The 27,293-nt window shown below is 50.8% G+C and overlaps 1 protein-coding gene across 2 annotated transcripts; it reads left to right on the top strand.

The window, feature by feature from the left end:
- Positions 1–85: 85 nt before the first annotated feature.
- DCAKD (dephospho-CoA kinase domain containing) lies at positions 86–27,232 on the top strand. 2 transcript variants are annotated; one of them, XM_054592965.1, is made up of 5 exons: positions 86–211; positions 18,220–18,441; positions 18,857–19,060; positions 22,462–22,549; positions 25,809–27,232. In XM_054592965.1, the coding sequence occupies exons 2-5, from the start codon at positions 18,330–18,332 to the stop codon at positions 26,098–26,100; spliced, it is 696 nt and encodes a 231-aa protein (XP_054448940.1). In that variant the 5' UTR covers positions 86–211; positions 18,220–18,329; the 3' UTR covers positions 26,101–27,232. The 2 variants fall into 2 exon arrangements, with proteins under 2 accessions (XP_054448940.1, XP_054448941.1); XM_054592966.1 differs by lacking the exon at positions 86–211 and adding an exon at positions 8,181–8,233.
- Positions 27,233–27,293: the final 61 nt, after the last annotated feature.

Consider the following 27,293-nt stretch of genomic DNA (forward strand, 5'->3'; position numbering starts at 1 on the left):
GAAGCCCTCTGCGTTCGGCCGCGCTTTGAGGGCTGAGCCTTCGCGACCCCCCGGGTCGTATAGCCTGCTGGGAATTGTAGTTCGATGCTCGTTTAGGGTTTCGGCCGTGGAGGCTCCTAAGTCCAAGCTTTGACCTCCGCCTACCCTTGCTAGTTCCCGGGCCATAGGGGAACCGTTATTGACTGCCGTTAAGGACTGTTATCATTCCCGGGTAAGTAAGAGAGCCTGAGACCCGCGGGCGCGACCCACCGGCAGCCTGAATGGCTCCTGGCCGCCTTCCTTCAGGCCTCACGAGAGACGCTGGGTTGTGGTGTGCCGAGCACTGATCCAGAGCCAGGAGGCTTGACTGCCCTTCTCTCTTCTCGGACCTCCAGGTACCGGTCCACGAGGCTCTTCCGCACACAGCGTCCCTTTCACTGACCGCAGCACCTCTCCACAGTTACTCTTAATTGAGCACTTACATACCAGACTCTGTGGTAAAGATTTTAGAACGTATTTAATCCTCTTAACAAGCCTAGAATGTGGGCTCCGTTCCCTTTTTTGCACAGGCGAAGAAGTGTGGCCCAGGTTAGTTGGTAAATTGCGGTCGCCTAGCTAGTAAGTGGCAAAATCAGTACATAAATCTTAATCTGTCTGCCTTTAGGCCTGCTTAATTCTCTTCCACCACACAAATTCCATTGTCTCATGCATCTACCTAAGGAAATTAGGTGTTAGAAGGTAATTGCAACGTCTTAATCTATTTTTAGCTTTGACTGAATGTTTCAAGCTCTTGGGTCTCATCCCTGTGATTGACTAATCATACCTGAGTTTTGTTTGGTTTTCTGGAAACTTTATTCAGATGAATAGTTTGCAAACCAGGGAAATGCAGCTTCTGCTGGAAATCGAAAGTGCGCTCTGATGCACGTGAGCTTTGAGGAGACAGCGTTCAGGTGGGGTTGTGGTGGGGGGCGAGCAGAGGGAACTTCTTAACGTCAGAGCACTCGTTGGCCAAAACGGGAAATGATCTTTGCTTTTGGGAAACTTTCACCACGGTAAGAAACTGCTCCTGTCTGACTCAGGGAAACAAAACAGAGCTCAGTGTTGCCAGCTCTTAGTTTTTATACCAGTGGCAAGAGCAGAAGTAAATGTGATCCAAGTCAGATAATCTCCAATTATTTATATTTGACTTTGGAAGGCAAGACACCTGCTCAGGCTGAGAGCTGTCACTTACACACATCTCTCCAGGGCCACCTTACCTGCAGCTGCCAGCGAGTGGAGGAGGTCAGAGATAATAACAGTAAAGCTTTACACGTGTTAGTTTCACCTGTTGTGGCTCACGTGACCTTGTGAAGTAGGTAGGGAAGGGGACTTGAAGAAAATTATGCTCACAAAAAAACCCCAAAAACCACAGTGATAATCTAGTCGCAGAACCAGCATCCACATCTGGTATCCGAATTCCCAGCCTTGTATTTTCTTTCTCACAGATACACAGAGGTTAAGTGAAGGCTAATAAAACCCGACGGAGGGAATGAAGGTGCTGGTTTCTGTGGACCCTGCCATTCTTGTTCAGGGCTTAAGACATTCTGCCTTGCATTCTACTGCAAACCAAGCAGTTTTTGCTCAGTGGAGAGCCTTTCCTGGGAGGTAGGCAGGCAGTGTGACCGTAACTGAGCTCAGAATGCAAACATACGCCCAAAATTCTGGAATCCAGCACCTCAGAGAAGTTCAGAATTAGAAGGGATCTAAGAGAGGCTCTTACTCCCTCTCTCTCAGGATTTTTCAAGTTAGAATCCTCACTTAGATTTTGTAGGATCCATGATTTCTCTATAATAAAATGTAAATTTTATGTTTTTAAAAATAAATCGAGTATATGTGACTTTTTTTTTTTAAATGACCACTTGATAAGTGAATATTATCATCTATGATTTTGGTGCCTAAGTTTTCTTTTGAGTTGACAGTCACAGTGCAATACAGAGTTTCCTAAATTTGGTCTATAAATGCTTTCCTGGGGTTCCACAAGTTCTCATATTTGTTCTTCTCCACTCCCTCATAAGAGACAGCCTTCCTCTTTCAGCCAGCTGTCATTGGTGGAAAGTTGGCCGAGTTCTGCTTTATGGGGTTATGTAGAAACATATAATCCTGTGTCCTTCTAGGTAGTTGTTACATCTTCTACAATTAATAATGGATTCTCTAAAATTCTTATTTTTCCCAAAGTAAACCTTCCCAGCTTTCTGAGCACCTCAGCACACGGGAATAGCAGGATTCTCCCATCTAGCTCTGCTGGCTCTGCTTACCCACCTGTTCTGGCAGGGGCATTATAAGAAGGAAGTGGGTAGGGTACAGCAGGGCCCAGAGGGCGACTGAGGGATATGCCTGTGAAATTCTGCAGATTCTGGAATATGCGCTTGGTGTAGATACTTCCATTATCCCTTCATGGTTGTTATTGCGGACAGTGGAATATAGTGGTTATGAGAACGGGCTTTCAGAGCCTGACTGCCTGGGTTCTAAATCTTGGCCCTGTCTTTGCCTCAAGAGTGACCTTAGGCAAGTCTTTTAACCTCTCTGAGCCCGATACTGTCATCTGTAAAATGAGACAGTGTATGCAAAACACTTCGTAAAGCATCTGGGACAGTCAATACCTATAAATTATTTCCCTTCCCAGGAACTCAGTATCACTACTGTTGATAATCAAAGAAAAACTTTCTCATAATGTCAGGAGCTAGAGCTGGAACAACGCAGTCCCCACTGGGCTCATTCCGTGAGTTGGTCAGCACACAGACGGACAGTTGCAGAATAGTGTATGGGAGAGTGGGGGGCACAGGATGTAGCAGAAGGGACCCAATGTGGGGAAGGGGGTCCTGGAGGAAAAGGCAACTGAGCTTTCATAGGAGAAGCAGACAAACTGGGGTGGATGTTCTAGGCTGAAGGTATGAAAGTCCATCTGCCTGAGAGTGAGGTGCTACAACAAGAATGGTGTGACTGGAGCTTAGAGTGTGAGGAGCATTTGGAAGTCGAGGCTGGCGGGTAGTCAGGAGTCAGACCATGAAGGGGTATGGATGCCATGCTGAGGAGTTTGGCCTGTGCCCAGGAGACTCAGGACCACTGATGATTGTTAGCTGGGGATAGATACGATCACATTTTTGTTGGAGAAAGTAAGTACTCTAGGGGGCCGACTGGATGTCCTAGGGAAAGAGGTTTTTGCCTCTGAAGAAGTACAGGGCTGGAAGGCTCAATCGTGAAATAAGGGATGAGGAGATGTCTTAGGCTGTTTCCTGTCTCCCCTGGAGCTCACTTTCTGGAAGGGTGCCCTTCCTCCCTGGGACATCCCCTGACCCACGAGCCTGGAGCGCAGTGGGTCCAGCCTTCTGCCTGATGCTGTGCTTTGTAAGAGAGCGTGCCACACATTCCCTGCCCAGAAGGCACTTGCCGTGAAATCCGGAAAACCAGGCTCACTTGAAAACAAGATATTGTAACAAGGCCTGACTGGATATGATGAAATGAGCTGGATAGATAAGTTCATTGAAATTGGAGGCAGGGCGAAGGGTGCAGCTCTGTGGGGTAGCGTTGTTAGGAAAGGCTTCCTGGAGAAAGCAGACTTTGAACATGGCCTTGGAGACAGCTTAAATCCTGGACCACGGCCCCCCCTGCACCCCCCGGTTATACTTTCTGAGGGCAGGCCTTGTGGACTCACTGCTGAGCTTAAGTCCCAGCTTTAGTTTTTGTAACCATTTTCCCCCACAAGACCCTACATTCTGTGAGGGCAAAGAACAGATTGGATTTTCCTCCCCCCTGTATCCTTTGGGCCAGCACACAGTAGGCCCTCAATATATGTTGGATTAATTAATGTATGAATGAGTAAATGAGTGAGTGGTGAGAAAGAAGGGATAAAGCCCTCAGGGTGCAGAAATGATACACGCAAAGGGTCGAGGCAGGAACACAGTATAGTCACCCCTTTTGTCTGTACCATGCTTTATTGCCCACAGAATGCACTAACACACGATCTTGTTTGATCCCTAACATCAACTGCCTTGTTTGACCCTGTACAATGAGCAGGGCAGGCGTTACAATGAGAAAACAATAAATTCAATGATTTGCCTAAAGTTTCACTGCTACTTAATATGAGGCCAGACTTGAACCCAGTGTTTTAGCAAAGTCTGGTGCAGTAACGGAGTTACCATCCTCCTTGGCCTTTCCCAAGGGGGAACGTGGCGAGACATATGGTGAGACATGTCTGGGGTGACCAGGGGCCAAGTTCCAGAAGGCCTTAAGTTTCATGCTAAAGAGTTTTATTTTCTAGTTAGTGACAACCTTTGGGAGTTTTATTCTTTTGAAGCTCTTTAATAAAGGATAAATATTAATGGTATTTGTGAGGTACGGTATAAGTTTAATTGCACATTAATATTTATTTAAAATAAACATCTGAAAAGTAAGTTTAATTTTAAGAACCAAGAGTCAAAGACCAGGAGTCAAAGAAGTCATCTCTCCGGATTCATCACACACAACTTGGGGCAGCACTGTATTCCAGGCATCACGCTAGAGGCTAAGGACACAGAGGTGACTGAGAGGCAGGTCACTGTCAGGATGAAGGGAGATCGTGTAAGCAGCTAGAAGCAGCGCGGAGTTCACTGTTGCCGTGCTGAGTGATGGGGGACATGTGTTGGCGCTGAAAAAGCCCTGATGGCAGCACCTCAAAACTGCAAAGGCAGAGCTTCGGTGCTGAGGCGGCGCCTGGGCAGCAGCCCCTGCAGCAGCCCCGCAGCCTTTCCTGGGGGACCGTCCCGTAGCCAGGTGCAGCTGCTGTTGACAGATTGGACCACAAGGATGCCGACCTTGAAGTCAAAACCCCACTCGTACACCAGTAGCTCACAGTGCTGTGAGGCATTGTCTGGGGAAGGCTGCGTCATCTGCGGGGGTTTCCTGACAGCGTGCCCCAGGAAGACCCCGATAACTGGGGGGCGGACAGGAGTGTCCCTATCCCTGCCATGGCCAGCCGTGGTTACTGATGGGAATCTGGGTATCCCTCTGATATGCCTGGAGTAGGGGAAAGATTCAGAACCACACAGCTAGGTTATCTGTAAGCCTTTTGATCCAGGAAGGGGGCTGAGCCGCCAGATCTGGTTCTGTGGGATAGGTATTAGGTCTGCATGACCTCATGGATCAGAACGAGGGAAGACCTAAGGAAGACTTTTCTGACAGGACTGGACTTCGAAGACGGCATGCAGCTGTCTCAAAGATCAGTGAATGAGTTACCTGACACTAGATGTATCCAAGTATAGACAGGAAAGATGATGTGGAGGACATTCGAACACCAAAAGGGTGTTTGGACCAAATGGGCCTTTTGATCATGAGTTGCGATCCTATTTATTGAGCAGTGCCTGCCAGTGCTATTGCTGTCAAGGAGGAAGGTCTCAGTGACTGAAATGAGCAGAGAAAGATGGTGAATTATTTTATTCCTCAGTGTACTGGATCCCTACTATGCTGGGCACTATGCTAGGCACTGGGGATACCAAGGGTGAAGGTAGACCTGATTCTTACCTTAAAGGAAGCAGAATGCAGAAGTACAGGGAGAGGGCAAGGAGTCAGGGAAGGAGTTAATTAAGGACTACCTATTGTATATGAGGCACCATTAGATGCTTTTATGTGTAGTAGCCCCCCCTTATCTGTGGGGGATACTTTCCAACACTCCCAGTAGATGCCTGAAACCACAGATAGACCAGTCCCTATGCATACTGTTTTTTCCTATACATACATAACTTTTCACTTAAAGGAAACATTTTACAGCTTCTCTTTGGTGTATCTAAATTGCCAGCATCACTACTCTTGGGCTTTGAGGCCATTATTAAATAATTGTTAAGTATTATGGTGTCAAATGTGCACTAGATTTATCAGGGTAAGCACTTCATAAGTTATGTAAATATCTAATCAGTTAGATGGGTTGTACACCTGAAACTAATGTACATAAGCTGCAATTGAAAAATAAAAACTTATTTTAAAAAAAGAAATGAAAATCAGGTGGCATCAACTACCTGACAGGATTACAGAAAGTGACAGTGAAGAAACATTTTTAAAAACTCGGGTAAAAAGTGTGAGCCAAGCATTTCAGTTTTAAACTTTCAGAACTCAAGAAATTTTATATTCAAGAACTCCTGTTGAGGATTCTACTAGGGGTCAAGTTTCATCCAATCTAAGAGATGACTGGAAAATTTCGGCCAAAGAGATAATGAAAATTGAATAAGTTTAATTATAAATCTAAGACTGAAACAAATACAGAGATAAGAGTTGAAGAACATTCTCTGACAAAATAGAAATACAGCTTAAGTTGAGAGCAAAGGGGAAATGTAGAATAAGCTCAATGAATGGTGCATGGGTCATAGGTGGGAGTCAAAGGATATCATTTAAACTGCAGACCGGATAGTAGAAGCCTAAGTGGTGAGGATGCTACAGAGTAAGAGCTGAGGTCCGGTGTAGAGCACTTCATCTGTCCTAGTTGATGGCTTCACCTAAGCTTTCTAATGCTCTGACCCTTGTGGTATTTTTTGAACATTTTAACTATCAGATAGGCTCCATACTAGACCTAAGCCTGAAGCCTGATTAATTTTAGCTTTAAATCCTAGCTCTAGAAATCACTTATATCCCTCTCTATATATGCCCCTTAGAAATCTAGCCTTTCCCTGGGATAATCGGCAACCCTTTAGGCAGCAGAAGAACGTAGCCTGGATCTGACTAATGGTTACAAGGTCCAGACATCTGGCAGGCTGAAGAGAACATCTTTTTTTTTTTTTTTTTTAACATTTTATTTATTTACATTTAGAGAGAGGGGAAGGGAGGGAGAATGAGAGGGAGAGAAACATTGATGTGTGAGATATACATCGACTGATTGCCTCTTGCACACCCCCAATTGGGGACCTGGCCCACAACCCAGGAGTGTGCCCTGACTGGTAACCGAACTGGCGACCTTTTGGTCTGCTTGCCTGTGCTCAGTCCACTGAGCCACACCAGCCAGGGCTAAAGATAACACCTTGATCTAAGTTGTTTCAGCTCCTAAGCCCTAAGGTGCAATGACCTTGGCTACTTTACCATGAAACCAGACAGAGGAATGCTGGAATGGACATGAGAACTGTTCTCAAGACCTGAAGGAATGATTTATTACCTTTATTTCACCTTCGAGTGATCAGCTCCCAGCATGACCCCAAATCCCATAACCTATGGTGTCTTGTGATTGTGCCCTACATAATTTGCAACCTATACACCATTGGGGAGTTTTGGGCTTTTGAGCATTAGCTTCCCGTTTTCTTGGGTGGTGCCGTTTATAATAAAATAGCCAATATTTCTTCGCTGCAAGAAATAAAATAAAAAATACGGGTTACTTGAACACAAGCACTGTGATACTGTGACAGTTAATCTGAGTTGGCTAAGTGACTTACTCTGGTGGGTAGTGTGAATAAGCTGTAAAGGGATAATTCACAACCTGGGTGGGATGGAGCAGGATGCATGAGATTTCATCACATTACTCAGAGACATGCAATTTAAAACTTATCAATTATTTATTTCTGGAATTTTTACTTTAATATTTTTCATACTGAGGTTGACCACGGGTAACTGAAACCATGGAAGCAAAAACCGCGGATAAAGGGGGGGGCTTCTATATTTCCAATTTTTTCAACAAACGACACAGCGATTACTTGCACCCTATTACAGGAGACAGGATGAGAGGCTAAATGACTTGATAGGCTTCTATGAACAGAATCTGAGCTCCGCAGCCAAGTGGCTTTGTAAGAGCGAACTGATTAATTTCTAAATATCAGTTTCCTCTTGCGTGGGAATAGCAACAGCATCCACCTCTAGGGCTGTTAAGAGTGAATGAGATCATTCCTACAGAGTGCTCTAAGGCTCTGTCAGTTAAAGGGTGCTCAGTGAAGTAGCACAGCTGTCCTTACTTTCGACAGAGGCTGCACAGCCAATGATGGCCAGGCCTGGATTTGAAGCTAGTACTCTCCAAGTCGCCCCCTAGCTTCCCGCGTGGGAAGGCTTTGGTTCCGAGGGAGGAATTACACTAAGGTCCCCCCGCCCCCGGCCAGTGCTCCTGGGCTGCTCTGCTACCCGGCCACGCCCAGCTGCCGGCCCCGCCCCTTCCGCTGAGTGGACTTCCGGTGTGCGTGCTTCCCGAAGCCCCGCCTGCCCACCGGTAGTCACTCAGTAAGCGTCTCTGAGATTGGAAGAGCGGCGGCGGCCCAGGCTGGGTCAGAGGCCCCGGGTAGGTAGCGCGCCGCGCGGGCGTGTGGGTGATAGCGCCCGAGCCCCGAGAAATGGGCGGGCCGGCGGGCGGCTCCGGGGGTTGCTTTGTTTTCTCCAGCGTCTGTAGGCCACCTGGCCTGCGTCCCGCTGCTGGGCCGGGCCCTGGGCGCGCAGAGCCACAGCCCGAGGCGCGCCAGTCGTGCTGCGTGGTGGGGTCTAGAATACGCGCCTTTTTTTCCAGCCCTTGGTTACAATTTATTGAGCACATACTATGTAGCAGCCACTGGATCAAACACTTTTACATCCACGGCTCACTGCCTCGGCAGCAGCCCTACTAAGCGAGATGTTATTTTCCCTGTTTTACAGCTGTGGAGAAAGGTTTATGAGTAGAAAGTGGAGGAAAAAGTGGGTTCAAACCCAATTTCAGATCAAAACCACGTTACTTTTAGAACCTTGTGATCAGGCCTAAATTTGATTTTTGAATCCAGTCTCTGCCGTTCCCTGTTCTCTGACTTTGGGCACCACTCCGACTCTGAATTTACTCATCTGAAAAAGTGAGAGTGATACCTGTCTCGGGGTGGATGGGTGTAAAGTGCTAGGCTAGGTAGCTGCTGCTTTGCTAAGTGATCATCCTCGCTTTCCTAAGTGATCATCCTCGCTTTCCTGGCAGGCTCCCCTCCGCTTTTCTCTTCCCCCGGAGGCTAAACTACTTGCAAAGTTTTAGAGAAGACTCCCCCCCACCCCGCCCCGCAGACCCTGGGGGCTGGTAAGAGGGCGGCCGAACCACCTACTTCTCGTCCTTGCGCAAGTGGTGGCGTTAGCACCTTTGGCGTTGAGTTCGCTCATGAAGTTTTAAAATATTTTTCTCTCTCACTTATGGGAAAATTATCACCCAAATTTTCTTTGACATTAAATTCTAATTTTAAAGTTGAGGAAATGGCAGACTTTGAATATGGGATGGGGGAGCTGGTTTTACGTAAATAAATCAAGTTGATTTGGCGGGACGCAAGCATAGGCCTGGAAAACGGTGAAATGCTGCAGAGAGCTGGCTGATGAATAGAAAGTGGGCCGGCCAGTTTGGGTGGTTTCCTCTTCGCAGAGCCCTGAATTCCCGCGAAATCGTCTATCTCGAGCAGTCGAAATTTGCCCTGGATTAAATGTTTAAAGGGTTCGGAGCCTTTCCTTGCCTTTACGACTAGAAGAAAAGACTAGGGCTGGTAGCGGGAGGCAGACACGCCGTGGGCTTAGCTTTGTTTTGAAAACAACACACTTACACATTTCTAGGTAGCTAAAATTTTTCTCTGGAAGTTTCAGTAGTTTTAAAGGATATGATTTGTAGTTAATTGTAAATATTGACATTTTAAAAATAAAACTGTTACATCAGGAATTTAAATCTTCAGTGGAATCTAAATACCAGACTGGTTTGATTTCCCTCATCCTTTGGGGGAAAAAATATATATAAACCGGTTTTTAACAGTTGGAGTTTTACATTGTTCCTTTTTCACCCTTGAACTCATACTTCTACTTTATTTCCTCCACAGAATTTTTATCTAGTATAATCGATTTTATGCTTGAAAGCCTTTGGTTTGTCATCCTACTAATCTGCAACAAAAATACACACAAAAATTAAAACATTTGAAAATTTTGTGTTGTCATAGTAAACATTTTCCTTGAGATTGAGTTTTTAGAATTTAAAATACATTATTAGTTTTGATCATTGTTAAACATAAAAAGTTTTATATGAAATGGTTCTCTTAATAAGCTGGGTGGAACTTCTTGTTTTAGTCCATGCATTCATCCGCATTGATTTGCTACAGTCAGCACAGCTTTTTTATTCCATGGCTGTAAGCATTGAAAAAGTTGGTTCATGTAAATAAATACACAGGAACTAAAGGCATTTTGCTGTGGCAGTATTACTCAATTCTTTGGACACCTTCTGAGTTATGGGCCAAAAAATCACAGTGATCTATCATGGAAATCATTTATTAACGACCTGTCAGCTGACAGTTCTTTTAGGTCCTCCTTTAACTTGATTGAAAGCGAAGGTTTGGAAACCACCCGAGGCAGCAGGAGGATTTATTACATAGTCACTGTAGGCGGTCACAGTCTCAGCATGAATACTGATATTTTGAATTGCCCCTTTGTGGGGCCAGGGATATTTTGCACTGTGGGACAAAGCACCTTAGTAAGATTTGCCGTGGGTGGGTAGTTATGCCTTCTTTGAAGCAACAGGAGGTGAGTGAGTATGAATGGGGGGCCTGGGAAAGGAGAGCCTACAGGAAAAACCATGGCTGATCTGTTCCCATAGGAAGAAGGTGTGGAACTGGGTTGAAACTGATTCCTTTGAAACTGCATTTGTGCCCCTTGAAAAATCTTAATGCATCCCTGCTTCTCATTCCCTAGTGTGAAGACCACTTGGAACTACTGTGGGCAAATACCTTACTTCTTTTAACTTTCATTTCTTCACTTGTAGAATGGGAATAAATCAAAGAACTGACCTCATTGGGTTGTTCTGTTGAGCACGTAGGGTCAAGGATGTCCCAGACACAGGGACAGCACTCCATGGGTGGCTGCTCTCATACTCTAGTTCCTGCCCAATGGGATGGGTACCTTCCTAGGCACTCTGCCTCAGTTTCCTCATCTGTGAGCCCAAGATACTGTCAGCCCAGGGAAGTGTGGGTGGGAAGTGATGTGAAAAGATGTTGTGATTCTCATAGCAGGTTTTCTAGACCACGTGTGTTCTTATTTTCAAATAGTTAATGTGGAGTTCCTGCTTACCCATGAGCTGGAAATTTTGCTCCATGCTTTCTATATTAATTCAACAAGTCTTTTGAGGGCCTTCTACTTTCAGGCCCTGTTTTAAGCACCTTGGCTACAGCTGTGCCCAGAATCTAGGGAGAGAGGCAGATCACAATAAATAAACCCAGGCACTCAGTATGTTGGGCAGAGGGGAGTTGATGTGCTGTGAAGAAAAGTGGAACAAAAGGAGAAAAGAGAGTGAAGTGGGGATGCTATTTTATATATTCAGGACAACCTGGTAAGGTGACAATGGGGCAGAGGAGGAAGGTAGCCATGCAGTCCCCTGGGGGAAGAGCTTTCCATGTGGAGGGGACAGCATGTCCCCAGGCCCAAGGTGGGAGTGTGCTTAGCATAGCCAAGGAGCAGTAAGATGGCCTGTGGGCCAGGAGGGGCACGGTCAAGGGGGAGAGTGGCAGGAGATACCTACAGAGGAAATACCCACGTCTGTCATGAAGCCCCTGTAGGACTCTGTAAGGATTTAGCTTGTACTCCACATGACATGGAAGCCTTTGGAGGGATTTGAGCATGGCAGTCACGTGATCGGACTTGCATTTGTAACGGGTCACGCTAGCTTAGCTGCTGGGTCATCACGAATAGGCTGTTGGGGAACAAACATAGCAGCAAGGAAGTCACTCAGAGGCTACTGCAGTAATCCAGGAGCAAGACGGCGGTGGCAGATGGAACGGGGTGTCTTAGCTGGTTGTGAAGACGGGAAGCAGAGCTGGCAGGGGGCACTGATGGGTTGGATGAAGATGGTGAGGGAGGAGCCAGGAGGACACTCACGTTTTTGGCCTGAGCACTTGCAAGGATGAAGGTGCTACTTAAGGAAATGGAGTCGACTTCAGAGACTGACCACACGCTGAGTTGCAGAAGATGAGGTAACGGTGACATATGTTACCTCATTTAATCCTGACAAAGCCCCTGGGAGCGGTCACTATTAATCCCATTTTATACGCAAGTTAGAAGTCCACAGTGCTGGCGTGTTGCCCACGGCCACATGGCTAGTTTAAGGGACAGAGCTGAGATGTCAGCCAAGGCCCCTACAACTTCAAAGTTCCTGAGAGGTGGCATTCCTTTCAGTCCTTTTTCTGTGTGAGCACCAGTATAGCGGCCCAGTTCAGACAGCCTCCCTGCCCACCTAACGCTTCCTGGAGCAATGGTTAGTGCTTGTTGAGCTCTCAGGAAGAAGGCCTGTTCCCTCCCTCCCCTTGGTGCGGGCAAGAGGCAAAGGGAGAGGGAGACCGCCCACCGGCACCTTCAGATGACTGGCAATCTGGAGGAGGTGACAACTTCATAGACTTAGCCGACAAGGGGGCTTGGACTCAGGCTTAAACAGCGACCTCTAACCAATAATACAAGATTAGGAGTGGGGAAACCATAGCTAAAAATAGCACTTGCTAGTTAACTGGAAAACAATATATTTTTGCAACCACTGCTTCCACAAGAAAATAATTGGGTCCCAAGACAGGGAGTGACTCTATTCGTGAATGATTATATTGATCATTGGAGCAAAATGGCTACATCCCCCATTTCGAGTGCAGTTCAAAGGAGAAGCGCTTGGCTGGTCAGACATGCCCAGTATGAGATCCTGAGAGGCCGCAAAAGGATGAGGAAAGGAAGTTGCCAGCTAATGAGGGAGCCAGGTCCTGCTCCTGCATGAGCAGGTGTGGGCTGTTGACTAGGCAATAGAACTGCTTCCAGCCTAAGTCCCAAGCTCTCCCAAGGGGGGAAAGGAAGAGTATCCATTCAAATATCAGTTTCTTACTCTGTTTAACCCATTGGATGTTTTGTTTTAATTTTTTTTTTCCAGGAGGGATTTACAAGCAGTAAGCAGCATACTCTGAGGTAAAAAGGAGCAGGCTGCGAATTTGGTTCCAGCCCAGCCTCCCCTTTGCCACGGAGAGGGAAATGTGACCCCAAGGATTTCCCTTCCCCTTCCTTGGTCATTCAGTCATTCATTCTATCATAGTTATCAAACACTCTCATAACTAACAGGGAACATTGGCTGAATGCTTAGCGTGTGCCAGGTACTATTCTAGGTAGGCCCTTTGCACGTATAACTCATTTATTTTTCACAGCAACTGAGAGTAGGTGCCATTAGCTCCATTTTGCAGATGAAGAAACTGAATTGAAGAAAGGTCAAGTAACCTAACCAACAGCCTGGTAAGTGACAGGCATTGGACACTGTGCTAGATACTGGAGACAAAGGGGTACAAAATGGACAGAGATCGTGGCCTCATGGAGCTTATTTTGTATAATGTGTTGAAAATGGTGAAATGAATATTGTAAAAGTACAAAGCACGAGGGGCACAAGGGAAAGAAAGGAAACGGAGCAGTGAGAAGTGTCAGGGGCTGACCTAGGCTGGGGTGGAAGAGGCTGCTCTGGAAGGAGCAGTGACTTGCTCACTTGCTGCTTTTAGGTCCTCACTGAGAGAGACCTTCCTGTGCCTCATCTGACCCTCCCCTACTTAGCACCACCACCCACAGGAGCTCGTTGTTTATATCATCCACCCCTCCTGGCGCAGAGAATGTGTGCTTGGGGGGGGGGGGGGGCAGGCGGTCTCGTTTTGCAGTTTCTGGTGCCTGGCAGGGTGAAGGAATGAATGAGGAATGAATCCAAAGAAGTTAGCCAGATGGTGAGTGTGGTGGGCAGGGGCCCTGAGGGAGGAAAGCCTGCGCCTTGGGGACAGAAGCAGATGTATGACAAGCACAGGAGTGATTAAGGGAGGGGGGTCGACAATGAGCATGTCACACAGGGCACAGAGCCCTCTGCGATGGGCCAAGGTGGAGAAGGAAGAATGCAGGGAAGGTTTTAAGTAGCGGAGTGATGGAATCAGATGTCCTTTAAGCCCTGACCATGGCTGCGTTGGGAGAAGTAATGCAGGGACTGGAGGGCTCCGTCACAGGAGACTGCAGAGGTCCGGCTGTGACGTGCTGGCGGCGTAGGTGGGCAGTTAAAGCTCCGCAGACAGCACTGGGCGGGGTGCTGCTTGTCTGGAAGCCTGTGCAGCTGGCCACTCTTGTTGCCCCCTAAGAAACACTGCCAGGGGAGAGTCTAAGAAAGACTCTTCTTCCCTGAAAGGATTTTCCATGTCTCCTCCGGGCTATGGGGGCCCAATAGGTAAAGCCCAAAAGGCAGTTTGGAGAGGCCCAGGGAGAGGGCCACGGTTTACGGAGCGCAGCAGGTCTGCGTTCCGCTCCGCAGGCGCAGACAGCACCTCTCTGACTCCAGCCTCCCCTGTCCTTACACCCTGCTGACTCTCCACCACACGGAGAGTAAGGGGCAGGAAAGGACTGGAGGTGGCTGCCCTGGGGTTGGAGCCCCACCTTGGCTGACGAACTCCAGGCCTGGGGTTGGTTCTGGAATACGGCTTCCATCCCTCTTGCACTGGACATTAGCTTTCCTTTCTCATTGTGGGGCTCGGTATTGACCCTCCTCGGCCAAGCCAGTTCTGTGAACAGCTTTGGGTGTTGGCGGGGAGGATTCCCGGGCCACCAAGGTCATGTCGTTCTTTGGTTGTTCCAGCGAGCATTTACCGACCGCTCTGGGAAGAGCACTTTCAGAGAAGGAAGGCAATGGTGGAGATCGCAGCCTCCCCTGGGAGCTGATGCTGGTATTAGCGCTGGAAGTCCCGTCTCTCCCTCGTTCACAGGTGCGGAGACTGAGGCTCAGAGACGGGCAGGTGTTTGGGGCTAAGCCTACCCCACACTTGCCACCCTGGGTTATGCTGGTGAGAGGGCTTCCGGCAGGTGGTTTTGTGGCACAGAGTTCAGAGACTGGGACCCAGGCCTCCCCACTTCCAGCCCACCATGCTCCATTTTAGCAGTGTTTCTGGTGCTTGGCTGGCTCAGATGCGAGGTCCTGCCCTGGATTCAGATTTGGTTGTATGGGTTGGAGCCTGGGCTTCTGCACCTTCTCTGAAGTTTCCAGAGGGATTCAGATCAGAGCCAGGTTTAGGGGTTCTTCCGTGTAAATGGCAGTGGAGTAAGGAGAAATGAGCAGATTCTGCAGAATGATGGCTTTTGAGCCAGAGCAGGACAAGGATCATTGAAGGTGGCCACTTCTCCATGGGTGCCTCGGGAGGAGCTGCAGGGACAGGTTAGGGTGGGACTTAGAGACAGCTTGGAACCGAAGCCTTTAGTTTCTTGATAAACCTTGAGGGACAGTGGGCTCTTGCTGGTGGTAGCTCCTTCCCTGGGCAGATTTGTGAATAAACCTGTGAGTAGGTCTACACACACAGCCCCCACGCCCAGGAGGAGCTCCATAGGCCTACCCTTGCTCACCTGTCAGCAGGCTGCATTTGTTCCTGTCTGTCTCTCCACTTTACCTGAGGGGCAAGACCTGTGTCTTCCTTTGATTGCTCAAGAGGCCTCTGGCATCCGCTGCAAAACCCAGAGGAGCTCAGTCAGCAGGTGGAAGGAATGAGTTACGGAGGGGTTTGCTGGACAGGAACAGCTGGTCCTTGTCCAACCCCTGTAAGCTAGGGGCCCTGGGCCTCCCTGGACCTGTGCTCCTCCATCCCCTTGGCCTTCCTGACGGAGGCCAAGCAGCTGTTGGTCTCTTTCCATAGATGGTCATCCAAGGCACAGAGAAGGGAAGATACTCGTTAGGTTACCCCAGGAGCCTGGGGCAGAGCTGAGCCGGGACTTTACCTCTGCCTATTTGTTCTCCGTAAGCCCCACCTTTATCCTGCTTGGGGAAAACACCATTATGATCAAGAAGTCATTTTTCTTTGATTCTGAATTGATTTGCCTGCTGACAGAATAACCATCCTTATTTTGTCCTAAAGGTAAATTTTTATTCCCTGAGTACAGGCGGGCAGGGATCTAGACTCGGAGTCAGGAGCCTCCTATTCCATCCAGGCTCCGCTCACAGCTGTGGCTCTGGGCAAGTGTCCTCTGCCTTCTGACCCTTCAGCTCCACTGCCGCAGAACCGCCTGGACACCCCCATCCCCAGGATGCTGACTCGGGAGGTCTTGAGCGTGTCCTGGTCCCATGCATGGGCAGGGGGTGTAGTCTTAGCCACATGGCCTTCCAGGCCCTTTCAGCCAACTGTGGCCAAGCCCCACTGACCCATGACAGTGGCTGGCTTTTAATGTTGAGAGGTTGGGACCCTGTGGAGTACTGGCCTTTGTTCCTTGCTCCTTTACAACCTATTCTCAAGTTCCACTCCCATTGTTCCAGATTGGTTTTCAACAGAAGAGTAGCAGGTTCATTGTTTTAGAGATAACAGGAGTGAGTAGTTGCTGGAGGCCATGGCCACTTAGTCCTGACACTCAAGGGTTGCAGGTTTGATCCCTAGCCAGGACACACACAGGGATCAACCAGAGAATGCACAAATGAGTGAAACAACAAATCGAATCTCGCCACCCCCTTCCTCTTTCAAATCAATTTAAATAAATATATAAAAATGTCGTTGCTAAATTCTCCGTGGCAGGCCTCAGTGGAGTAGACACTTTTTGGGGGGGGGGGGCAACTGAACTCTACCCTTAACTCCTCTTTTTTTAAGCTGGAGGGAGACCATGTGGGGACGACTCTAGTCTCAGATTGAGAAGAAATGCTTTGTAAATGGCTTAATAACGCAGTTAGGTCTCTCCATTTGGATGATGAGGCTGGTGGATAGTTTCCTTTTTCCGCCCCTGGCTTCCCTGGGTGAGAATGAGCCGGGGCATTTTTAAACTTTTAGGTTGGTCCCTCCACTGCTTTTAAGCCACCCGTCCTCTCAGCTCACATCTGAGCAGCTGCCTCCCCCTGCCATTCGGTGTGTCCTCGGGGAAGGAAAATCATTTCAGTATAAGCTTAAGCAAATTAGGACAGTATAAGCTGAAGTGTAACTAGGACAGAAAATCTCTTTAACAACAACAACAACAACAACAAAGTCCTCTCACAGATTTCAAGGTCCTGGAGACGTGATTTGATGCTGAAGAAAGGACAGGAAGACCTGGCCTTCAATTTAATTTCTTTCGGTCTGGGAACAAAGTTCAAGACATGGTAATAACCCTGTTTACTCCAGGTAATGCAACATGACTTTAAAAAAAAAAAAAAGGTCTGTTGTTAGGTAGTCTTGAGATGGCAGGAATGGGGACATAACTTCATGAAAGTCTTTTTCTTGAAACCTGCCATCCCCACCTGCCACCCCGTATCTCCACCCCCACTTCCTTTGCTGCATCAGGCAGTGCACCAAAAACTGGATAAGCATTTTCTCATTCAGTCTGCACAGCAGCCTGTGAGGCAGATCCAATCATCCCCATTTTATAGATGAGAAAACTGCAATTCGAAGCGGCAACCAGGGTTGCGCAGCATGGGCGCGAGGACCTGACCTGGGTTTGAAGAGGCCCCTGCTCCCAAGCTTTGTGCTGTGCGGTGGCTGCTCCAGGCAGAGAGCTGCAAATCCCACCGTGCTTGGTTACCCCACCCCCGCCCAGGCCCCCCACCCTCTCCTCACCTTCCTTCTTGGCAACGCCCATTCTCCTCTGAACCTAAGGCTTAGTGGCCGCTGAACCACCGCCTGCTGTAGAGGTTCCCGTCTGATCCACTTCTTGGTTGATGGAGAGGGATTGCTCATCTTGTTCTAGACGAGCCACTCAGACAGCCCTAGAGCTGGTCTTGGGGTGGGCCAGGCAGTCCGTTTCGTCCCCTGAGCCTCACCATCCCAGCCTAGAACATGGAGGCTGGGGAGGGCGAGGTGCTTCTGTGGGCACCTGGGAAGTGCCTTGGGTTCACCATAGAGGGACAGGTGTCCCCTTCCTATTGGAAGCATGCCTGCGTCAGTTACTGCCACCTCACACTTTGCTAAATTTATAGACTGTTAGTTTGCCTTCTTTATGAGTGGTTTTTAAAAAAAATTATTTATTTTAGAGAGAGGGGAACGGAGGGAGAAAGAGGGAGAGAGACATCAGTGTGCGAGAGAAACAGCGATCACTTGCCTCTCGTTGCCGCCAAGTGGGGACCGAGGCATGTGCCCTGACTGGGAATCAAACAGGCAACCTTTCGGTTCGCAGGCCGGTGCTCAATCCACTGAACCACACCAACCAGGACAGAGTGTTTTTGAAAGAATACTGGAGGCCTTTCCTGAAAAAGTTTTCTGTTTCAGGATGGACCCAGAGCTCCCCAAGCTCTGGGCTTGACTGCCCCACCAGGCTGTCCCCGTCCCCTTCCCTTGCCTTTCTCTCCCGGCACTAACCAGGCCTGCTTTTGTCCCACAGGCAGATCCTTCCGGCTGTGGTGGCCCGTCCTGATCGGCTGAGTTTGCCCCACTCCAGTGATTATCCGACCTCTGAGTCTCTAGCCTCACAACTGCCTTTTTCCTGGGAAGATGTTCCTGGTGGGCCTGACAGGGGGCATTGCCTCAGGCAAGAGCTCGGTCATCCAGGTGTTCCAGCAGCTGGGATGCGCAGTGATTGATGTCGACGTCATCGCCCGGCACGGTGAGTCGGAGGGTCAGGTTGTGGGACGACACATGGCAGCTCCCCTGTGCTCCTTTTTATAAGGTCTTCCTTACAAAGATGAGGCCCTTCACCTTTTCTATAAGGCCTTCCCGGGCCTCTGAGGAGGGGAAGACATCCCTTTTTGACATCCCACTCCCTGCCCCATCTTGTCCTCTTGCTTTCTCTTTACCGCTACCTGTCAGATGTCTCCCCTCCTTCCCCTCACCCCATGACAAACACGGGGACTCTGCAGTTTGCTCTCCTCCTTAACTGCTTTCCGTCCCCTCGTTTCATTTTTGTTTGAACTGAAAGAAGCACCCCTGGGTTCCTCCATCATTTTGCTTCTAGTCACTTGGGGTCCTCTGGTTGGCCAGGAGGTTCCAGAGAGTGACCCAGCCTCCTCCTCATGCCACAGTTGTGCAGCCGGGATACCCCGCCCACCGGCGCATCGTGGAGGCCTTTGGCACTGAGGTCTTGTTGGAGAATGGTGACATTAATCGAAAGGTCCTAGGGGACCTGATATTTAACCAGCCTGAGCGGCGACATCTGCTCAACACCATCACCCACCCTGAGATCCGCAAGGAAATGATGAAGGAGACCTTCAAGTACTTCCTTCGGGGTAAGACCCAAGACCTCAGACCGGGGCAGGCAAAGCCCTCTCCTTCCAGGGCCAGGGCTCTTCTCTGCAGAAAGGTTGCCAGGGGGTGGGGGGGTGGGGGGCGCTGGATAGCCGGGCTACAGGGTTTACACTGTTTATTGGCACCCCCCATGCAGAATCCCAAACCAGCCCCAGAAGAAAGAAGCACATATCCCTCAGCTCTTAAGGAGGTTGACAATTTAATGAGAAGAGACACTTGAGGCTTTTGAGCCATGATCCCCAGGAAGTAAGTTGCTTTTTCTAGTAGGGATGGGAGTAGTAACAGCTGGCGGATACTGGGTCATAAGACCTAAGTTGAAGTCCTGGCCCTCACAGCTTCTAGCTGTTTGACTTTGTCATGAGCCAGCCCCTCTGCCTGTTCCCTCGTATGCATAGTGAGCTAATAGTGCCAACCTCGCAGAGCTCTTGGGGGACTCAGGGTGCACGCTGGTGACTGTCCATCACCCCACACAAAAGAGCGCAGTTGGAGTCAGATTTGGTGTTGGTCGAGCCACCTGGGAAAGGGAGTTTGTAGACAGGGAGCTGGGGGGCCCCAGGATGGCCAGGGCAGGTGGTGGAGGGGGTCTCGAGGGGTTAATCCTTGGAGGCGAGGGCTCAGCCAGCAGGGGTGGGTCCGCCCTGTGCAGAGACAACAGGTGCCTTGCCGGGACTGAAAGAAGGGGCGCGTTTGAAAAGCAGGGCTCTGTGGTCAATTGGCAAGAACCTTATGCAGCTACTGCTAGCCTTTCCTGAGCCATACGCCACGGTCCAAGTCCTGCTCCTCAGGATGGTGTTGGGCAGGGGTGACCTGATGCTTGCCACCCACGATGGGGTCAGTCACCAGAAGCGTTAGGAAGAGAGCAGAGGCTTGGGTGAGGCGAGAGGCTGGCCTACGGCCTCTGCCCCTTTGCACATGTGGCCTCCAGTCTGGGTCTCACTGTGGAAGGCGCAGCCGCTTGTCTCCCCATTATTGCTCCTGATGCCGAGTGCTCCCTTCCTGGAGGGTATGAGGGAGGCTTCTAGGTTTTCTTCTGGCTTTTGCACTGTGATCATGGCCAAACCCTTTGTTTTCTCAGGCTCAAGGTCTCATATACAGAGTGGGGAACCCACCCCACTCTGGCCAGACCCCTCCTCCAGATGGAAAGAGGTGACTTGACAGACAGCCATGATGCTGACCCCCTCCCACGCCCCCAGCTCTGGCCGGGGTGGGAGCCTGCTCCAGGCATCCTCCCTGTAGGACCAGTTTTGCTCTGTGTGTCAGCAGCTTGCCTTGGGCCTCCCTCTCCCTTCCCGCCCCGCTTCAGGGAGAGTCTCTAGATTCCTCCTTTGTCCTACCTCTCGCATCTGTGCCAGGAACCCCTCCCGCCCCTACTCAGGAGCAAAGCCTCTGCCTTTCATTCCTGCCCTTTCGCTTTCACTCCCAGGCCGGCGCGAGTACATCTGCAGGGCTCTGAGGCGAAGGTGGCGTTCCCCTTATGAAATTAGGCATCCGATAATGTCACCGCTCCAAAGTTCCCCCGCAGTGTCGTCCGCCCAGCCTCCCCTCTCTCCAGCCACCACCACTTAAATAAAAGCCAGAAAGCTCTTTTCAGCTCGATAAGGTGAAAAATGGGGACGACAGCTGTGGCTTCCACAGTCCCAGTTTTTCCCTGATGGCTGTAACAAATACAACTGTCAGAGTTGGTATAATCAAACGTCAGATAAGATCACCAGCTGTTGGGGAGGTCTCTGTGTAGGCAGACGGATGTCTTAATACAGTCAGGATAGTTTGCAGAGCTTATCAAGCAGAGGGATGTGACAGCTGAATAGCCCTTTGCCGGTGAACCAAAGAGCTGGCCACGGGCTCCCAAGAGGGGCTGAGGAGAAAGGACAGTGAGGGCAGAAGAAGGGGTGGGAGCAGAGCAGGGAAGAGAGATAAGCGGCCCAGGGAGAGTCAGGCCCTGGCCCCTGTTCCGAGCTGGGGGGTGCGCGGGGGAGCCAGCACCGCAGGCGCCCTCCGCAGAGAACAGCAGTCATAAGCGTCATTTACGGAGCACTCGCTGTGGGTCTGGGTGAGGGGCGCTGCGTGGGCTACATGACTTCACTCTGTTAAGTCTTCCCATGTTCCCGTGAGGTAGGTGGTCTTTTCATTCATCCGCACAGAGAGGGTTTGTTAAGGGGCCCGAGTCACATAGTGAGTGGGGGGCGACAACCCAGGCGTGTCAGCAGAGCACGCTCTAGCCCCTCATTCAGCGGAAGGCTCCCTGAGCAGCAGACCCTGGGGAACAGGAAACCCAGCCACTATGGTGTCGCCCCTGTTCCTGCATCACCTAGAGTGCCAGCTTCACTGTAACACTCTTGGAATTGGTGCCATGTGTGCTCTGTGGTTGGAAGTGTTTGCATTGGGACGCCATGCAAGCGAGGCAGGGGTCTCTAGGCAGAAGTGGTGCTCGTTCCTTCCTTTTTGCTGCTCCTGGAGCCCTGCCAATCTTATTAGGCCCACACACGGGTCACTGGCATAAAGAGAACTAGGAGTGGAGCCCACAGAGTTCCTGGGTGGGCAGCCCAGGGACGTGCCCGCTCACAGTGCGCGTGGGTGCCGCCCCTGACTGGCTTTGGCTCGCGGTGGGAGGGCCGCTGGCGCTTTCACCCCACTGGAGTTAGCGCGGTGTTAGTCACAACTGCTGCGGCACCTCCAGGCCTGTCCCTGCAGTCCCGGGCTGGAGGTCTGCCTCTCCTTAAAGAGCAGCCCCTTCCCTGTTGGGGCTGCTGCTGCCGCCACGCAGTGGAGAGCTGGTAGAGGCAGCTACGCAGGACTCCAGCAGGGAACCAGGCTTGGACCTGACTCTTCAGAGAGAACTTTTTTTTTAAACAAAGGTGAGTGAAGTAGGGCAGAAAGGGCCCTCACTCAGAGAGACTCTTCCCAGTCTACAGTTAGGGCTATGTCATTTCCCTGCTCAGAAATAACAATGCTTTGGGTCCAAGGTCAAGGCGAACTCAGTGCTTTGTGCCTCCCCTGGCCATCTCGTCAGTTCAGCCTCACACCGCTCAAGGCCTCCACTTCAACTGCAGCGGTAGGACCTCACTGTTCCCCGTTCCTGGAACCCTCGCTTCCACCCATGTATTTTCAGGTATCAGAATTCCTACCTGCCTTGCAAGGCCAGTAGAAATGACATTTCTTCTACAAGAGCTTACCTGCTCGTCTAGTCAACAACGACTTTCTGCAGCATTCTGTTCTGAATGACACTGGAATTACGCCTGTCCGTGGAAGGTCTCCCCCTCGGTTGGGGAGCTTCCAGTGGTAGGAGACAGTGGCCTCCCCTCTGTTCCCATGCCTAAGCCATAGTTAGACCTCGCTGTGTACTTGCAGACTTGACCTTGTGGCTTTCCCGGCTTTTCTCCAGGATACCGCTATGTGATTCTGGATATCCCCCTGCTGTTTGAGACCAAGAAACTGCTTAAATACATGAAGCACACGGTGGTGGTATACTGGTGAGTGTGGTACTGTCTGGCCTGACAGGCTGAAAAGGAGCCTGAAGTAAGCCATGTACATGAGAAATAGCCCATGTTACTGTGCCCCTTCCCCACAGGGCATCCAGGAAGCACAAGGGGCTGGGGCAGCAGTACCCAGAGCCTATAGAAACCAACCCCTGTGCCTGATCCAGATGTGCCCCCAGGTAGGTGTGGAAAGGGATGACCCCCAGGCTTCTCCAGCATTTGGGAAGGACTCCCCCTGCTGGCTGTTGCAAGCACTTCAGCCCAGGTGCCGGGCGCTGCCTTGGGCTACCATGTTGTATTCACTGGATCCCTTTTCCCTCCTCTGGCCCTCCTCAGCTTTCCAAACAGATCCAGACTTCTTACTTCACCGAATTTACCTTTCAGCATGAGGTATTCAGGTCATTAGTTGATACTTCTCTGAGTTACAGAAAATTTGGGGGCAGGGCACAGGGAGAGGCAACAGAACTTGTCCAGGGTCTCCCGTTGGCAACACCTGTGGACGGAAAGTTGCAGGGAGGGAGCTGGCAGAGCACAGCTAAGGAAGGAACTTTGTTCTCAGACTCCCCGAGGATATGAAGCAAACTAGAATCCAGGTTTGACAAACAGAGGAGGATCAAACTGTCAGAGAAAATGAGTCACAGTCCCAGTGGGGTGAGGGAGTAGATAAGTGTCTCTGCTTCCCGGAAGCTTCCTGAATGCCACCCACAAGTACAGCAGACTCAGAGGTGGGCGCTGGGCTCTGCGGGTGTTTTGGGCACTGGGGGGCTCTCAGGAGACCCGTGCATGGGAGTGCTCTAGCACGCTGGAGATGGGGCCCAGAGTGCTCAGTTCCCTAAGCGTCACCCTTCCCGCCCACCCGCTCCCCACCATAAACTCATTTAAAACCCAGTCTGGCCCTGGCAGGTGTGGCTCGGTGGGTTGGAGCATTATCCCTCAGACCAAAAGGTCGTGAATTCGGTCCCTGGTCAGGGCATGTAGTTGAAGGCAACCAGGTTCATGTTTTTCTCCCTCTCCCTCTTCCTCTCTCTCTAAAAGCAATTAAAAAATACCCTCAGGTGGGGATTGGAAAAAAAAATACCATCTGAGTCTGCTGAGCCTGGCATAGAGACTCAAGCTTTCTTATAGCTCCCACTTGGACCCATGTCTCCCCATGGAAACCTGCAGCCTCCCTGGGTTCTTTGTTCCCTGTTTTTGAGAGACTATTAACTGAGGCCAAACAAACTCCATGAAGACTTGGAATTCTCTCTGCCTTGGAGTCTTAAGGGTCTTAATGCAATTGAAACTTTGTATCAAGGGATGGGGGGGAATGGATCTTGAGTGTAGGGGAGAACACAGAAGGAAACATAGCACCTGTAGTCACCAGGTGACCCCGTGCCTTCCCCTGCCACCTCCCTCCCGCACTGTCCTTCGAGGTTGGTCTGTTGGCTAAGAGCAGAGATAGCTGTGGCTGCTGTGGCTCCCGGCTGATAGCTGTGGCTGTGTAGACACTGTCCGTTCTCCAAGGGATCCTCAGCCCACCACCAGCCTGAGAACCTTTGCCAAGGTCCTGGTTGCTGTTTTTGCCCCGCTTCTGGCACCTGTGGGTGTGTGCCTTGAGAGAGACGCCAGAGATAGGCATTATTTGCTTTTCATAAAAGGGACCTACACTTTGCAAAAATGAGGTTCCCCTCATGGGCTTCTTTAACTATCACACTACCCCTGATGCATTTGAAATAATATGGGGCATTTACTTAAGCATGATTATACCAAAACATGGTAATTCACATTTTCAAGGAATGTGCCAGTTGTGGAATAAGTAATAAAAATCTCATTACCATAAATAGCATCGAACCTTAAACTAGCCACATGGGACTATTTCTGAGCCCCGGGAAGGCCTAGCGGGGCGCTTGTCTGCCCCGCCTGGGAGGCCCTCTGGTCGAGGCCACACCTTCTGAAGCGCGCGTGCTCAGGTGGCCCTACGCCATCTCCGTTCTCTCACCCCCGATTTTTCCAGCCCCAGACTTGAGATTGGTTCCTAAGGTTGGAGATACAGTTCTCAAGCAGGCAGGGGTAGGCCCATGACCTTGACAGTACACTGTCCTCATAACAAAGGAAATCAGAAGTCATACTGACTTTTCAAGGCCATTACCAATGCCATCTCTCCTGAAAGGTCTCCCTGATCAGCCAGCGAGAAATGCTTTTCTGAAGCATTTTGTTCTGAATGGAACTGAAACTGAACTAGCTAATGTTCCGGTTATGTCTGCCCTTAGAGGGTCTGCCTTTACATCCCAGGAGGCCCTTGGCATAGACCACGCCTAGGAAGACCAAACTGGTGGTGATCTGTCATCCCTTCTCATAACTGGGACATCTCAGGCCTAGTGGCAAAGCAGAGGCCCCGATGGCAGAAAGCCACTGCTGCCACCCTTTCCCCTTGTTCCTGCTGAGAGGCTTAGGCAGCCACAGAGCTAGAGGGAAGTTTGAGAAGTTTGAGAAGACCCTGTTCCCGAGCACAGCGGGCATTTCCTCTATGGCCGAAGACAAGACAGGGAGTTTCCAGAGGAAGGACCCAGGTGGCAACATTTGAGTGGGCCAAAGAGGTATCCTTTGAGTTTCCTTTGGGATTGGGAGACTGGGGGGTTGTTTGTCTTAAAGTGCAGTGAGGGCTTTATCCTGTCCCAAGGACCAGGGTATCCGGTTCTCAGGCCCTGGCTCCACTATAAGCATCGTGGGGCTTGCCTGTCCCTCTTTGTTGGTGGCATCAAATACAGCGGCCACTTGTTTCAGCATCATGCTTTTGCTCTAAAAATGAGGGAGGGAGAGTGGGAGGGCAAGGAGAGGGTCTTTGTGGCGGCCCAGGAATCTGTGTTTGACCCATAGGCCCGGGCCTCCAGGGGAAGCACTGAAACGCTCAGCCTGCAGGCACAGGCCTCTGGTAGAGGCCACCCGCCCAGGGGTCCAGGGTGTAGCTGATTCCAGGTGATCGAACCCTCCCACCGTATGACTGGGAAGTCTCAGCTCCATGGCAAAGCAGAGAGTTCCCAGGTGGCAGAACGCAGCTTTCACAGCCCTTCCCCTTGTTTATATTAAGCCCATTGTGCTACCAGGGTCCGCACAGAGTAAGGTGAGGTGGCAGGACCCTGTGAGAGCTTCCAGGCTTCCTTCCCTGGCTGTGGGACCCTAAATTGATTTGAGAGGAGGCTGCCCACCCCTGTCACTTGCGGGGGCAGAGGGTAGGGCCTACAAAGCCTGATCAGCCCTTTTTCCCCATCCTTAGCGACCGGGACACACAGCTGGCACGGCTGATGCGGCGGAACAACCTGAACCGCGAGGACGCAGAGGCTCGGATCAATGCCCAGCTACCGCTGAAGGACAAAGCCCGCATGGCCCGCCACGTTCTGGACAACTCGGGCGAGTGGAGTATCACCAAACGCCAGGTCATCCTTTTGCACGCCGAGCTGGAGCGCTCTCTGGAGTACCTGCCGCTGAGGCTCGGCGTCCTCACAGGTCTGGCCGGCATTGCCAGCCTCCTCTACTTGCTGACCCGCTACCTCCTGCCTTCCCCCTAGCTGGGCACTGCAAGGCAGGAAGCCCCAGGCCTCGGTCTCCTCAGAGGCTGGAGCTAGGTTACGAATGCATCCTGGTTCCTCTCAGCCCCCCTCAACACACTCTTTCTCTTTCTTTCTCTCTCTCTCCCCTCCCCCGCCCCCCCTCGGCTGGAGCCCTGTACTGGACTGACCCTTCTCTGGGGTACATTCTCTCTGAGGCAAAGAAACAGCCCTGTCAATAGATGTCCCTCCCCCTCTTCTCCTGGACCCTCCTGGAACCACCCGCAGAACAGTGTCCGCATGAGACATGAAAGCAACCGTGGGAGACTTGTGCACGGTGGGGGTGAGGGACAATGGCCCTCGTCAGTGTTTAAAGCTGGGAGAGTCCCTGGGCTCTGAGCACGTGCCCCATTGTGGCCAAAACATCCTTCGTGGACCATTGCCAATCATTTTGGACCAAGGGCTACTGCCTTCAAACATGACTCTCCCCTAGGATGACTCAGCCCTCGGCGGGGGTGCAGTGAGGATCCCCCGGGGGTAATACAGTAGTTGGAAGAGGCCAGGCCTCTTCCAGGATGACCCACTGCCCCACCTCGGCATCTGTCCAGCGCTCCCCCCAGCTGCCCACCACCTCCCACTCCACGGACTTCTAGCCCCGAACTCTCGGTAGTCCACGTGCGCCAGACTTCCTGACCTCCGTGCCTTCACCATGCTCCTCCCTGATCTGGAACCCCCACCCACACCCACCCCCACCCCATAACTGACTCCCAGCTCAGGTTCTCTGAAGCCTCAGGCTGGGCTAGGTGCTCTAGGACATGACCATCCCCATGTTTGTCTGAATCCACAGCATAATAATCGACCAAAAGCTGGATGTTCTCTCCTGCTAGACTGGAAGCCCTTGGAGGGCAGGGACTGTCTTATTTATCTCTGTTCCTGGTGCAGAGCCTGCATCGCTGTTGGTGCTTAATAAAGTGTGTTGATCGGAAGTGCCCTGCACTGCCGTGCTTTCCCCAGCGCACTGTGGGCGAATTCAAGCCCTCAGACTGGGCTGCTACCTGTTTGGGTTATACTTGGCCTCCGCCGCACTGACGGCTGCACCCCAGACATTGCAGCAGCCCTCTGACTCCGGGGACCCAGGAGGACCCCAGCCAGGTCCAGGCATTCCCTTGTGAGGCAGGTGGAGGTGCTGGGGCAGCGTCACACTCGCTTACTCC

This window comes from Pteronotus mesoamericanus, unplaced genomic scaffold (genome assembly GCF_021234165.1).
Source record: "Pteronotus mesoamericanus isolate MK-2021 breed Mesoamerican mustached bat unplaced genomic scaffold, CSHL_Meso_final scaffold_408, whole genome shotgun sequence".
NCBI lineage: Eukaryota > Metazoa > Chordata > Mammalia > Chiroptera > Mormoopidae > Pteronotus > Pteronotus mesoamericanus.

Bases quoted from the DNA above. Each gene is read 5' to 3' on its own strand.
- DCAKD (XM_054592965.1), top strand. From the start codon at position 18,330: ATGTTCCTGGTGGGCCTGACAGGGGGCATTGCCTCAGGCAAGAGCTCG. The intron at 19,061-22,461 runs GTAAGACCCAAG...GCTTTTCTCCAG, and splicing joins CTTCAAGTACTTCCTTCGGG to GATACCGCTATGTGATTCTG. The intron at 22,550-25,808 runs GTGAGTGTGGTA...CCCCATCCTTAG, and splicing joins CACACGGTGGTGGTATACTG to CGACCGGGACACACAGCTGG.